Source organism: Capsella rubella, unplaced genomic scaffold, assembly GCF_000375325.1.
Source record: "Capsella rubella cultivar Monte Gargano unplaced genomic scaffold, Caprub1_0 scaffold_3, whole genome shotgun sequence".
In the NCBI taxonomy this organism is placed as follows: Eukaryota; Viridiplantae; Streptophyta; class Magnoliopsida; order Brassicales; family Brassicaceae; genus Capsella; species Capsella rubella.
In genome coordinates, this window is record NW_006238921.1 from 9,015,005 (window position 1) to 9,027,108 (window position 12,104).

Here is a 12,104-nt window from a genome sequence, read left to right on the forward strand (position 1 = left end):
GAGAGTATTTAAATAGTTATATACAATATGTTTACAAATTTTTTATGAATATTTTAGTGTGATTTGGTAGTGATAAGTGGGTTTATATTTTACTCCTGATACATTTTTATAGCTATGATATTATGTACATTACATTTTAGAGATCTTAAGAGTTTAGTGTTAATCAATCAAGATTTGTGTATTGTACTTCATTAAAATCTGGCATCATTCAAATTAAAAACATACTCATTTTTAAATCTTTGTATATGAAAACAACAAAATATCAATCCTGTTCAAATATTCAACTCTCCCTATTCAAACCATGGTCTCTATCATAATAATTGCAACTAGATATATATATTTTTAATTGTAAATGATTACACAAAAAAATCAGTATTGTTTAAAATTATTCAACTCTCCCTATTTAAAACATGGCCCCTATTGAAATTACTTCCACTAGCTAGATTTTTTAATGAGTGAATTATTACACAAAACTAACAAAATAATCCTTTTAAAATTATTCAAGTCTCCCTCTTTAAAACATGGCCTCTATTAGAATAAATTCCAGTAGATATTTTATTTTTCAATGAGTGAAATAATAATACACAAAATAACAAAATAATGAGTCCTGTTTAAAATTATTCAACTCTCCCTATCTAAAACATGGCCCATATTAAACTAAATTCCAATAGTTTTTTATTTTATTTTAATGAGTGAATTATTATTATACAAAAATAACAAAATAGGTGGCCCTGTTTAAAAACTATTCCAACTCTCTATTTTAAACATGTCCCCTATTGAAATACCTTACAATAGATACTTTTTAATGAGTGAATTATTATTACACAAATTAACAAAAAAATCAGTCCTACTTAAATTATTCAACTCTCACTATTGATAACATGGCCTCTATTAAAATAACTCCCAATGGATATTTTCTAATGAGTGAATTATTACACAAAATAAATAAAAAATAATGGGAATTTCAAAACTACCCCTTTTCAAATACGACTTTTTAAAAATACATTTTTTTAAAACTGTATAAAAAAAGCCACTAAAAATATTGAAATTTATCCAAATATGTGTAATCTTATAATATATACACACAAATTACCTCTATATGTGTATAAAATTTTATACATCTGTCATAAATATCGTATAAATAAAATATAAAAAACTTTTAAGAACCTTCTAAAAACCTTATAAACCCATTTTAAAAACCTTGTAAACCTTGTAAAGACGATTTAAAACCTTTTAAAATGTTATAAATTATTTAGATCAAATCTCCCAGTAGTATTTATTATCTAGAAGAATCAAACCATTATAAACTTATAATTTTTCATATTTAAACAGAGATATTTTTGAAAATGGATAGACAAAACTGTATATTTCAAAAGGAATAAACCAAAAAGGATAATTCTATCTCAAAAATAATCAATACTGTTTAAAATGATTCCAACTCTCCCTATTTAAAACATGGCCTCTATAAAAATAAATTCCAGTAGATAATTTTTTAAAAATAAGTGCATTATATTACACAAAAATTAATTTACATACATCTATACAAAAATAATAAAAAATCATAGTTAAATTATTCAACTCTCCCTGTTTAAAACATGGCCTCTACCTAGTGGGTGTGGGTGGGGAGGGGAAGGGGCCTTCAAATAGTAGTACCATCACGTGACACACGACACCACCCACGCGCACGGGTTCGTCGGCTCCAACTAAAATAAAACAGAAATGCAAACTCACTGCGATATGTCTGTCCAATCAGAAACAGCCATGTCATAACCCCTGACAGAAGTCAAAAAGACAGAAATATCCAAACTTGTTGCTTATATTTACAAAGAGTCAAATCCCAAATCTGAGAGTCAAAATTAAAAAAGGAATCTCACCGTTCGTTTTATTTTTATGTATCCTTCCTCTTCTTCTTCTTCTTCTTCTTCTTCCCTCTCAATTCTTCATTTTCCTTCTTCTTCTTCTTCTCGGATAATTAAAATAAAAAACAAAAAAATGTGTGGGATCTTCGCGTATCTGAATTTTCACGCGAACAAAGAGAGACGATACATTCTCGAGGTTCTCTTCAATGGTCTTCGTCGTCTTGAATACAGAGGTTACGATTCTGCTGGTATCGCCATTGATAATTCAGATGCTTCTTCTTCTTCTTCTCCTCTCGTGTTTCGTCAAGCTGGAAACATTGAATCACTTGTTAATTCTGTTAACGAAGGTTCGTTTTTTTAAAATCTGGATCTCTAGTTTTTGAATCCAAAGTCGAAACCTTTTTGGTGATTTTTGTGTGTTTGTTTCCTCAGAGGTTGCGAATACGGATTTGAACCTAGATGAAGTTTTCTACTTTCATGCTGGGATTGCACATACTAGGTGGGCTACTCATGGTGAGCCAGCTCCTAGGAATAGTCATCCTCAATCTTCTGGTCCTGGAGATGATTTTTTGGTTGTTCATAATGGTGTTATCACTAACTATGAGGTTCTTTTTCTAAAACTTCTCTTTGTCTTATGTGTATAAGAGTTTTGGAAAAGGAGAAAAAAGAACACATTTTGATTATGTTCTTGTTTTTGTTTAGGTTTTGAAAGAAACTTTAGTGAGGCATGGGTTTACTTTTGAATCGGATACAGATACTGAAGTCATTCCTAAGCTTGCTAAATTTGTTTTTGACAAAGCTAATGAAGAAGGTATTGCTGATGTTGTCCATTTTGTGTATGAGATTTTAAGTAGTGTTGTTTTGAGTTTAGGTAGGATGGTTATTTTTTTTTACATGGGGACATGTATTTTTCTTATGCTTTGTAGGTGGACAGACTGTAACATTCTGTGAAGTTGTCTTTGAAGTAATGAGGCATCTTGAGGGAGCTTATGCTCTTATATTTAAAAGCTGGCATTATCCGAATGAGTTAATTGCGTGCAGGCTTGGCAGTCCATTGCTTTTAGGTGTTAAAGTAAGTTTACTCTTTGTCACTAGTATCAAGAGGGCTGTTTCATTCTGTTTCGATCAAAATGTAGTTTAGTAGTTTTTGTTTTAGCGAGTCTGTATCAAGCTCTGTGACATTTGAACAACCTGCAGGGCAAAAGAGCTAATGTTATATGAATAGGGCAGAGTTGCTTCATCCTAACCTTGTTTTACGTATTTAAGATGCTAACTGGATCACAGTTTCAAATGTGCTGGCTTTCTTCCTTTTAAACTTACAGTATCAGAACCTTTCCGGTTTGTAAGCAACTACGGTATACCTTACTGTTTGCATGCTTTCGTAGGAGCTAGATCAAGAGAAGAGCAATAGTCATGTTTTCCAGGATGCCCACTTTCTTTCTAAGAATGACCATCCCAAAGAATTTTTCCTATCAAGTGACCCACATGCTCTTGTTGAGCACACAAAGAAAGTTTTGGTGATTGAAGATAGTGAAGTTGTTAACCTCAAGGTATAGCAATCATTCAGTTATATTCTAGTCAGTTTGTATATTCATTCATTCCCTGCCAGACTTAAGCATGAGTATTGAATTCTAGCATATGAGTAACGAATCTTTTTGACTGATCACTGGGAATATGTAACTGAAACATATTGTTAGAAATATCATGCAGATAACTATATGTTAGAAATATTGTTCCAATTTGGAGTACAAGTGGTTCACCTATTATGTAACCTATGCAGATCAATTAATTTGTGCTCACTACTTCCACTTTTATTTACAGGATGGAGGTGTGTCGATACTTAAGTTTGAAAACGAGAGAGGAAGGCGTAATGGTTTCTCGAGACCTGCTTCAGTGGAACGTGCCTTATCTGTTCTAGAGATGGAGGTGGAGCAAATAAACAAGGGGAAATATGATCATTACATGCAAAAAGAGATCCACGAGCAACCAGATTCTTTAACTACTACAATGAGAGGCCGGCTTATTCGTGGTGATTCACGCAAAATGAAAACAGTCCTCCTAGGTGGTTTGAAAGATCACTTAAAGACCATAAGACGCAGCCGGCGTATAGTTTTTATTGGATGTGGGACAAGTTACAACGCTGCTCTTGCATCAAGACCTATCCTTGAAGAGCTCTCTGGTAATTGCTACTATAGTCATGTGCTGTCTTGATTTCAAATTGGCTCTGCTAACTTAGGTCTTTCCATAGGTATACCAGTCAGCATGGAGATCGCTAGTGATCTATGGGACCGGCAAGGTCCAATATACAGAGAAGATACCGCAGTTTTTGTGAGTCAGTCTGGTGAAACTGCAGATACACTACTTGCTTTGGACTATGCTCGAGAAAACGGTGCGTTATGTGTCGGCATAACTAACACCGTTGGGAGCTCAATAGCTAGAAAAACACACTGTGGTGTCCACATAAACGCAGGAGCTGAGATTGGTGTGGCAAGTACAAAGGTAGTTCTCGTGAATCTCTGAACATATATACATATATTTTCCAAGATCTGGAGGTTAAAAAACTTGTGCTTTCCCCAAACATTATCAGGCATACACAAGTCAGATTGTGGTGATGGTAATGCTAGCTTTAGCAATTGGAAGTGACACAATCTCCAGCCAAAAGAAACGGGAAGATATAATTGATGGACTACTTGATTTGCCATGTAAGTCGAGCAAAACAAGGAAAAGTTGCTTCATCTTAAAGACTGTTTTGAAGCAATTGGACCAACTTTGTGTATATATCTTATTTAACTGCAGATAAAGTTAAGGAAGTACTAAAGCTAGACGATGAAATGAAAGATCTTGCGCAACTTTTGATAGACGAGCAGTCACTGCTTGTGTTTGGCAGAGGGTACAACTACGCAACCGCTTTAGAAGGAGCATTAAAAGTAAAAGAAGTATCACTTATGCACAGTGAAGGAATACTTGCAGGAGAAATGAAACATGGACCTTTAGCTTTAGTTGATGAGAATCTCCCAATCGTTGTGATCGCCACTCGCGATGCTTGTTTCAGCAAACAACAATCTGTGATTCAACAACTTCACGCACGCAAAGGGAGATTAATAGTAATGTGTTCTAAAGGTGATGCTGCCTCAGTAAGCTCGAGCGGATCTTGTCGAGTAATCGAAGTTCCTCAAGTTGAAGATTGCTTACAACCTGTTATTAACATAGTGCCATTGCAGGTATTGATCTCATCTCTACATCAATTCTATAATCTATGTGTCTCTTTTCCTTTATGGTGTCTTGTGTGTTTTGGTGCAGCTACTGGCTTATCATCTGACTGTTCTGAGAGGTCACAACGTTGATCAACCGAGGAATCTGGCGAAGAGTGTGACTACTCAATAGAGAGCTTAAAGGGAATGACTCTAGTTTGTATAGTTTTGCCACATGCCTTTGGAGTTTTTTTGTTTTGTTTGTTAAGTTGTTTAACCATGTCTTTACTCTTTGCCACGCTTTTATGGCTAAAATCCCAAGATCAATAAAGTTTTCAAATTTTTGTTTTCACTTTTCAGTTTATACTATAAAAACCGGCATTAACAAAAACAAGTACAAGTCTAATCAATTTTGGGAGGTGTTAATTGTCACCAAAGAAGAGTTTAGCATAAAATGTGAGAATACAGAAAAGTGCGAGGGTCTTTTCGGAGAATTTGTAGAAATTACGACGTATAAAAAAATTAAAAAGAGAGAAAAGACTAAAAACAATTTCAAAAGGTAATTGCAAAAACCCTAGTTCATGATGGGGCGGCGGCCGAAAACGAAAGCGATTCCAGATGATGACGACGACGACTCTTCACTGAACAAAGGCTTCGAGATCGATGAGGAGTTCGGTAAGAGGTTGTTGCACAACAAGAATCGCGAGGATCTCCAGCGACACGAGGAGCTGAGGAGGAGAGGTGCCATCAGGGATGATGAAAATCCCGAGAACGACTCTGAGCCAGAATCTGAGCAGGATGATGATCTTGGTAATCCAGAAAGTGATCTCAGATTTATTGATCTGTTGATTAAGGTAAAGAAGAAGGATCCTTCGATTAGGGACAAAAATGCAAAGTTCTATGAGTCTGATGATAGTAGTAGTGAAGAAGATGGGGTTGATAAGGAGGATAAGAAGAAGAAGAAGAAGAAGATGAAGAAGATGTATCTGAAAGATGTTCAGGCACAGCATTTGCTTGAGGAAGGTCCTGAGTATGTTGAGGAAGGTGAGGAGAGGAGCGTGAAGACTTACGCTGAGCGACAGGAAGAATTGAGGAAGGCTGTAGTCGATGCTTTGGAAACTGGAGGGAACGAGAGTGGTGAGGATGATGATCTATTGAGAGTTAAAGAGAAGGAAGGAGATGATGTGGAGGTTGTTAATGAGGAGCTGGCTAAGAAAATGGATGAGTATTTTGGTGAAGAAGCTGAAGTTTATGAGAACCAGTTTTTGAAAGATTACTTGGTGAAACAGCTGTGGAAGGAGAAAGAGGAGAAGATTGTAGAGGAAGAAGAGTTGAATGAGTTGTCTGACGATGAGGAAGCTGTTGAGAAGCAAGAGGATTATGAGAATCAATTTAGGCATGAAGAGAATGCTGGGGAGATAGTTATGGGTCAGTCTAGGATTGTGGAAGGGTCGGTGAGGAAGAAGGATAATGCGAGGAAAGCGCAGAGGAAGAATAAAGAGGAGAGAATGAAGATGGCTGAGATTGAGAGGAAAGAGGAGCTGAAGCGTCTTAAGAATGTTAAGAAGAAGGAGATGAAGGAGAAGATGAAGAAAGTGCTTTCTGTTGCTGGTTTTAAGGATGGAGAAGAGTGTCCGCTAGATGCGAAAGACTTTGATGATGAGTTTGATCCGGAGGAGTATGATAAGATGATGAAAGCTGCGTTCGATGACAATTATTATGGTGCGGAGGATTCAGATCTGAATAGTGATGAGGATGGTGATGGAGAGAAACCAGATTTTGACAAGGAAGATGACTTGCTTGGACTTCCGAAAGATTGGGATGTGATTCAGGGTGGGGATGGTTTTATAGCCGCTAGAGAAAAGGTTTTGAAGCAAAAGGAGAATATTTTAAGCGATGATGATGAAGGAGAGAAAGAAGAAGTAGACGAGGAGAAAGAGGAAGAAGAAGTAGATGAGGAGAAGGAGGCAGACGGTAAGAGGAAGAGAAAGCGAAAAACTTCTCTTGTACAAAGAGCAAAAGAAGCATTGATGGAGGAGTACTACAAGCTAGACTATGAGGATACAATTGGAGATCTGAAAACAAGGTTTAAGTATGCTAAAGTACAACCTAACAGATATGAACTGGGGACAGAAGAGATACTCACCTTAGATGACACAGAGCTGAACCAGTATGTACCATTGAAGAAGATGGCTCCCTATGTGGAAAAGGATTGGGAGGTGAACAAACATAAGGTTAGGGAGCAAAAACTTAAGATCAAGGAGTTGTGGGAGGGTAAACACGATGAGAAGAGAAGCAAGAAGAGGAAGAAGAGTGAGGTTGCTGAGACGAAACCAACACAGAAAGCAGATGAGGACGGCGAGGCTGAGACGAAGCTATCGAGAAAGGCGAAAAGAAGAAGGCGTAAAGAAGAGAAGAAACTTCCTCCTAACAGAATGATTGCTTATGGGAAAGGCGAAGAGAAGAAGGCACGATGAAGAAAAGAAGCTTCCTCCTAATAGAATGGTTGCTTATGGGAAAGGCACAGTGAAAAATGGAAACTGATGCAGTATCTCTTTTTGTTATAGAACATGGGTTTATATTTTGTTTACAATTTTGAGTGTTCGAATTTACTCTTTTTGTCTTGAGAGAATCTTAGCTTTTTATCATTTCCTAGTAGAGAGGTTCTGAATTTTATCAGTTTATGATGTTCAGTTTCATTGTTCTTCAGCGGTTTCGAATTTAATAATATCCTTCATTCTTCGTCAATTTTGATTCTTGTCTGAGACTCTGAATCTTATTTTTAATCCTTTGTCTGAAACTGTCAACTTTGATTTACTTCTCCAGTTTGGCAAACTTGTACCTTAACAAGTATTTTATAAGCAACACAGAGCTACTTTCATAGTTATAATGATTGAAATCGTACTACTGCAAACAAGATGTAACATAACAAAACAAACTTAATTGTTCACTACATCAAGCAGAAGAGTTTGCAGAAACCTAAGTCTTACAGAGAGCTTAAGAAAAACAGCAAGACGAGACCACAGTGTTTCAAAATGAAACCCTAACCCAACGATCCCACATACACCAACCAAACCACTATACCGAGCATTTCCCACATTACGATCTCATCTCCGCTGTGGACCGAAACAATTGCAGAACCTAGAAAACTCGGAAACATTATAGCCAACATAGCTCCATTGCATCCATAGCCAGCCTACGTAGTACCCTTCTTCTATACATACTGTCTCAGAAACAACTATGCCTTTCGTATAAGCAGAAAGACATTTAAAACTGTCAGGAAACATCTCTAACCCAGAGCCCTAACAGTTCTACCTTTCAAAAGATCATTCCTCTTGAAGTGGTTTGAGGTTGACCCCCAAACTCTCTGATGCATCAGCGCTTCCTCTAAGCCTCTTTTCCAAATTATCATCAGCCTCCCCCGTGGCATCAAACTTCCTTTTCGAACCCTCAGGTGAAGTTCCAACCATATCAGACTGCACCTGCGTACCATCAGCTTCCTCAACACCACCAAGATCTTTCTGCTGCTGCTCACCATCCACATTAGGCAAATCATGAACCACATCATCAGATGCATCCGCCGGTCCAAGCAGCAACTCCAACGTACCACCTTCACCGTTGTTCTCATTAGAGCCATCAGAGCTACAAGACTCATGAGGCGGTGGTGAAAGAGCACGACCATAAGGGTCAGGAACATCAACCCAAGGGACTGAACAAGACCTAGTGAGATGATTCAAAGCCCCACAATTACGACAAAACTTAAACTTAGCTTTACTTCTACCAATATCCTCATACCCAAAACTCACAATCTTAACCTCTCCCGTATCAAACCTAACCACTTTCTTAAAACACAAACGCGTTGTATACACAGCAACGTTCACACGAGCACGCACATAACGCAAATCAAACATCTCATCATCCAATTCAACCTCCGTTACCTCACCCATAGACGAAGCAATCTCACGAATCGTCCCATCGGAAATATACTGAACCGGAATCCCACGAATCTTCAACCACATCGGAACCGATTTCAGAAACCCAGGACCTGGCTCATCCTCCCACTTCTCCAACACGACGAGCCACCCGTTAAACGTATAAGGACCACTCCAAAGAACCATTTCCAAATCCCGATCTCTCTCGAACACGAATTGAAACTTCCCTCCGCCGATGAGGCGGCCGCGGCATTTAGACTCGTCGAGAAACCACTCGAGAGGGAGTTTATCGATCAACGAGTAGAGATCTTGTCTTTTAATTTCAGGGCCAACAACTCGACCAACCAAGCTTCGACGATTTTTTTCACGGACTTCAGCGTAAGCGGTTTCTGGAACGGTGATTTGTGGATCGGCTAAACCTAAAGAGAGATATCTCGGCCTTCTTCTCCGATTGATCAAAGCCATTGTCGCCGGTGAAAACAGAACGGAGTATCTCACCGATTGTTTTTAAAAGTGAAATTATGATTAGCCCTAGAAAATTATTTATTAATTATATTTAGTAACCACGGAGCCGTTACCACTACGCCCACTAATGGTAACTGTTTTATTATGTGGTTAGTTTTTGTAATTGGGCCTAAGCCCAACCGTAATATAAATATTGAAAAACCCAATAAGTTTGAGAACTTTTAAACCGGTTTGTGGGATATATCAAATTGAATTGGGAAACTATTTTGATTTTCCATATATTCACATAAACCAATTGATTTTCGAAATTTGTTTCCTTTATTGTGTTAATTTTGTAGATTTTATTATATGATTTTTTTTTTTCATATGTGGTTCTGCTATACTGTATGTTATTTTAAAACATTTCCTACATATTATCCAGCAAAATAAATTATATGTTTCCATTTTCATATTTTCTTAATATACTAAGAAATCTATCTATAATTATAGTGAGATTTCAGATATTAAGGAAAGCATTACATATACACAAAATTTTCATTGAATACTACACTTTGCATTGTATACAAGAAAAATCAAAACATGAGAACTCCAAAAATAATCATTCTTCTGCTTATACTTGTAGTTGTTTCTTTAACGATCATCTTCACGTCGATGGTACAACCGCAAACTATGTCACTAGGAGTAGAGTACGACGTGCGTGTGATCAACAACTTGAGAGACAACTCGTCTCTCCCTCTAGTGATTTGGTGCACTTCGCCACAAGGTGATCTCGGTGGTCGTGCGCTTCAAGAAGGAGACGACTTCGAATGGACTGCCAAGATCGATTTGTGGTCGTTGATGGCTGATTATACATGTACGATGAAGTGGGATTCGAGGAGGAAGAGGTTCGAGGCGTTTAAGGGTTCTAGAGACAGCAATAGATGTGGAACTACTAAGAAGTGTTCTTGGTCCGTTAGAGAAGATGGGTTTTATTTTAGTAGTGATGAGGTCTATTGGACCAAAGATTTTTCTTGGTTATAGACTTATAAACTATTTTAGGTTTTTGTTTATATGTGCTATAAGCAAACAAAGATTTTAGGCCAACTTAGATTTTGTAATGTATGATTTTTCGTTTTTTTTGTAACTTTTGATTTATTGTTTATTGCAAATTATAAGAATTGTTACAATGACGATTTTAATACAGACAATTCTCTCCGACATTTTTTTTCATGTGTTGAATCACGGCGAACGGTTCTAATTGTGTATTGTTGTAGATTTCGTGTATGGGAGTCGAACTCCGGACTTTAGAAACTTTAAACAACCTTTGACCAACCGCTAGATTAGAGGAGCTTTCACGCTATGTTTTTTCGTTTTTGTCAGTTTTTTATCTGCTTTTTATTGTTTTCCATTCAAGGACTTAACATAACAACATACAAATAAGTAATATGCACGCCAATTCTTCTATTCAAATACAAGATTATTTGATTTTAATAGCGTTCTATTCTCTATATTTTTCTTTTCTATAAAACCCAACATACATACGTACTTGTGGAACATATAAAAAATATTATAATCTAGCCAAAATAGACAAAATAATGTTAAAAAAAAAAGCAATAGGAAATATCTTACATTGGGGGATGAAATATGTTTCTCAAATAAAATTAGTAGGAGATCCCTATGGATATGCAAAAAAAAAAAATTCCACTAATATGTCTATATGAAACAAGAACAAAGTACATATATTTTTTGGATAAGCAAATGTCCTCAAATATCCTCAAATCTTTGTAATATCTATAATTTCTAAAAGAAAGAAACTTTAAACTAATTTCTTGGCATTTGTTTATGAACTATCTTATCAGTTAGAGAAAATATAAGCTTAAAATCAATTTAAGAGACAATCTAAATTAATCAACAAAATATGAATATAGTTTTGGTATAACTATAAAACATTAAAATATTTGATATTCGTAAATCGTATTGTATTTTCACTAGAAAAGGTTGAGATAGCACTTAGGCTACAAATTGGCCCATATTTTTGTTTTGGTTAAAAACCACTTGACAAAACGTTTGTCATATCGTATAAGACGAAGAGTGCACTGCCACTTCAGCCCAATAGTTTCTTATTTTGTTTATTAGTAAGATTTTCTCTCTTCTTCTTTTAGAACCAAAAACTTAATGTGACGACCAATGTGCCAATGGTGTTTTGATATAATCCTTAGTTAGTCAATAGAGTTGTGGTTTTGATGTTAATCTAGGATCCAAACTTCAAGATAGTCTAGGGTTTACTTTCTTAATCCAAAAAATTTCTATTGTAATTAGTACAATATAGACTTGACTAATAACTCTATTTACCAAAGCCAATAAGAGATATATCATTCTGATTGTTAACAATTACAAAACGATAAGAATTAGTGGTATAGTTCAAATACATATAATTTTCCTAACGTTATAAGAGTCGATAAAAAAAAAAAAAATCATTTTGATTGTTACCAAACGGTAAAAATTAGCGTTATTAGCGTTATAAAAGTGGTATAATTTTACATTATTTCAAAAAATAAATAAATTAGCGTTATTGAAAAACATCATTTTCTTCTATATTGTTATCTCTTATCTTTTTTTTTTTAGACTATCATTTTCCATCATTTTTTTTCTGGTAATTATATTTAGACTTTGTATCA

At 35.9% G+C, this 12,104-nt stretch overlaps 4 protein-coding genes across 5 annotated transcripts; 3 read left to right on the plus strand and 1 right to left on the minus strand.

Moving 5' to 3' along the window:
- The first annotated feature begins 1,930 nt into the window (after positions 1 to 1,930).
- On the plus strand, positions 1,931 to 5,402 carry LOC17893981 (glutamine--fructose-6-phosphate aminotransferase [isomerizing] 2). Of its 2 annotated transcripts, none has more exons than XM_023786931.1 (10): positions 1,931 to 2,206; positions 2,292 to 2,470; positions 2,568 to 2,670; positions 2,786 to 2,931; positions 3,245 to 3,409; positions 3,681 to 4,038; positions 4,108 to 4,358; positions 4,447 to 4,561; positions 4,656 to 5,080; positions 5,160 to 5,402. In XM_023786931.1, exons 1-10 carry the CDS (start codon positions 1,993 to 1,995, stop codon positions 5,241 to 5,243), a joined length of 2,040 nt encoding a protein of 679 aa, XP_023642699.1. In that variant the 5' UTR covers positions 1,931 to 1,992; the 3' UTR covers positions 5,244 to 5,402. The 2 variants fall into 2 exon arrangements, with proteins under 2 accessions (XP_023642699.1, XP_006299645.1); XM_006299583.2 differs by having other exon boundaries at positions 2,292 to 2,464; positions 2,562 to 2,670.
- A 206-nt stretch (positions 5,403 to 5,608) lies between these two features.
- LOC17893576 (protein KRI1 homolog) lies at positions 5,609 to 7,798 on the plus strand. The gene has a single exon (XM_006297134.2). The coding sequence runs from the start codon at positions 5,632 to 5,634 to the stop codon at positions 7,525 to 7,527; it is 1,896 nt and encodes a 631-aa protein (XP_006297196.1). The 5' UTR covers positions 5,609 to 5,631; the 3' UTR covers positions 7,528 to 7,798.
- A 154-nt stretch (positions 7,799 to 7,952) lies between these two features.
- LOC17893244 lies at positions 7,953 to 9,498 on the minus strand. Its single transcript, XM_006298938.2, has one exon. It carries the CDS (start codon positions 9,445 to 9,447, stop codon positions 8,377 to 8,379), a length of 1,071 nt encoding a protein of 356 aa, XP_006299000.1. The 5' UTR covers positions 9,448 to 9,498; the 3' UTR covers positions 7,953 to 8,376.
- Positions 9,499 to 10,026: 528 nt separating this feature from the next.
- LOC17892845 (S-protein homolog 20) lies at positions 10,027 to 10,467 on the plus strand. Its single transcript, XM_006299445.1, has one exon. It carries the CDS (start codon positions 10,027 to 10,029, stop codon positions 10,465 to 10,467), a length of 441 nt encoding a protein of 146 aa, XP_006299507.1.
- The last annotated feature ends 1,637 nt before the right edge of the window (positions 10,468 to 12,104 follow it).

Excerpts from the sequence above, each read along its gene's own strand:
- LOC17893576 (XM_006297134.2), top strand. The coding sequence starts at position 5,632 with ATGATGGGGCGGCGGCCGAAAACGAAAGCGATTCCAGATGATGACGAC.
- LOC17893981 (XM_023786931.1), top strand. The coding sequence starts at position 1,993 with ATGTGTGGGATCTTCGCGTATCTGAATTTTCACGCGAACAAAGAGAGA. Across the intron at positions 2,671-2,785 it reads TGACAAAGCTAATGAAGAAG|GTGGACAGACTGTAACATTC; the intron begins GTATTGCTGATG and ends TATGCTTTGTAG. Across the intron at positions 4,039-4,107 it reads TATCCTTGAAGAGCTCTCTG|GTATACCAGTCAGCATGGAG; the intron begins GTAATTGCTACT and ends GTCTTTCCATAG.
- LOC17892845 (XM_006299445.1), top strand. The coding sequence starts at position 10,027 with ATGAGAACTCCAAAAATAATCATTCTTCTGCTTATACTTGTAGTTGTT.
- LOC17893244 (XM_006298938.2), bottom strand. The coding sequence starts at position 9,447 with ATGGCTTTGATCAATCGGAGAAGAAGGCCGAGATATCTCTCTTTAGGT.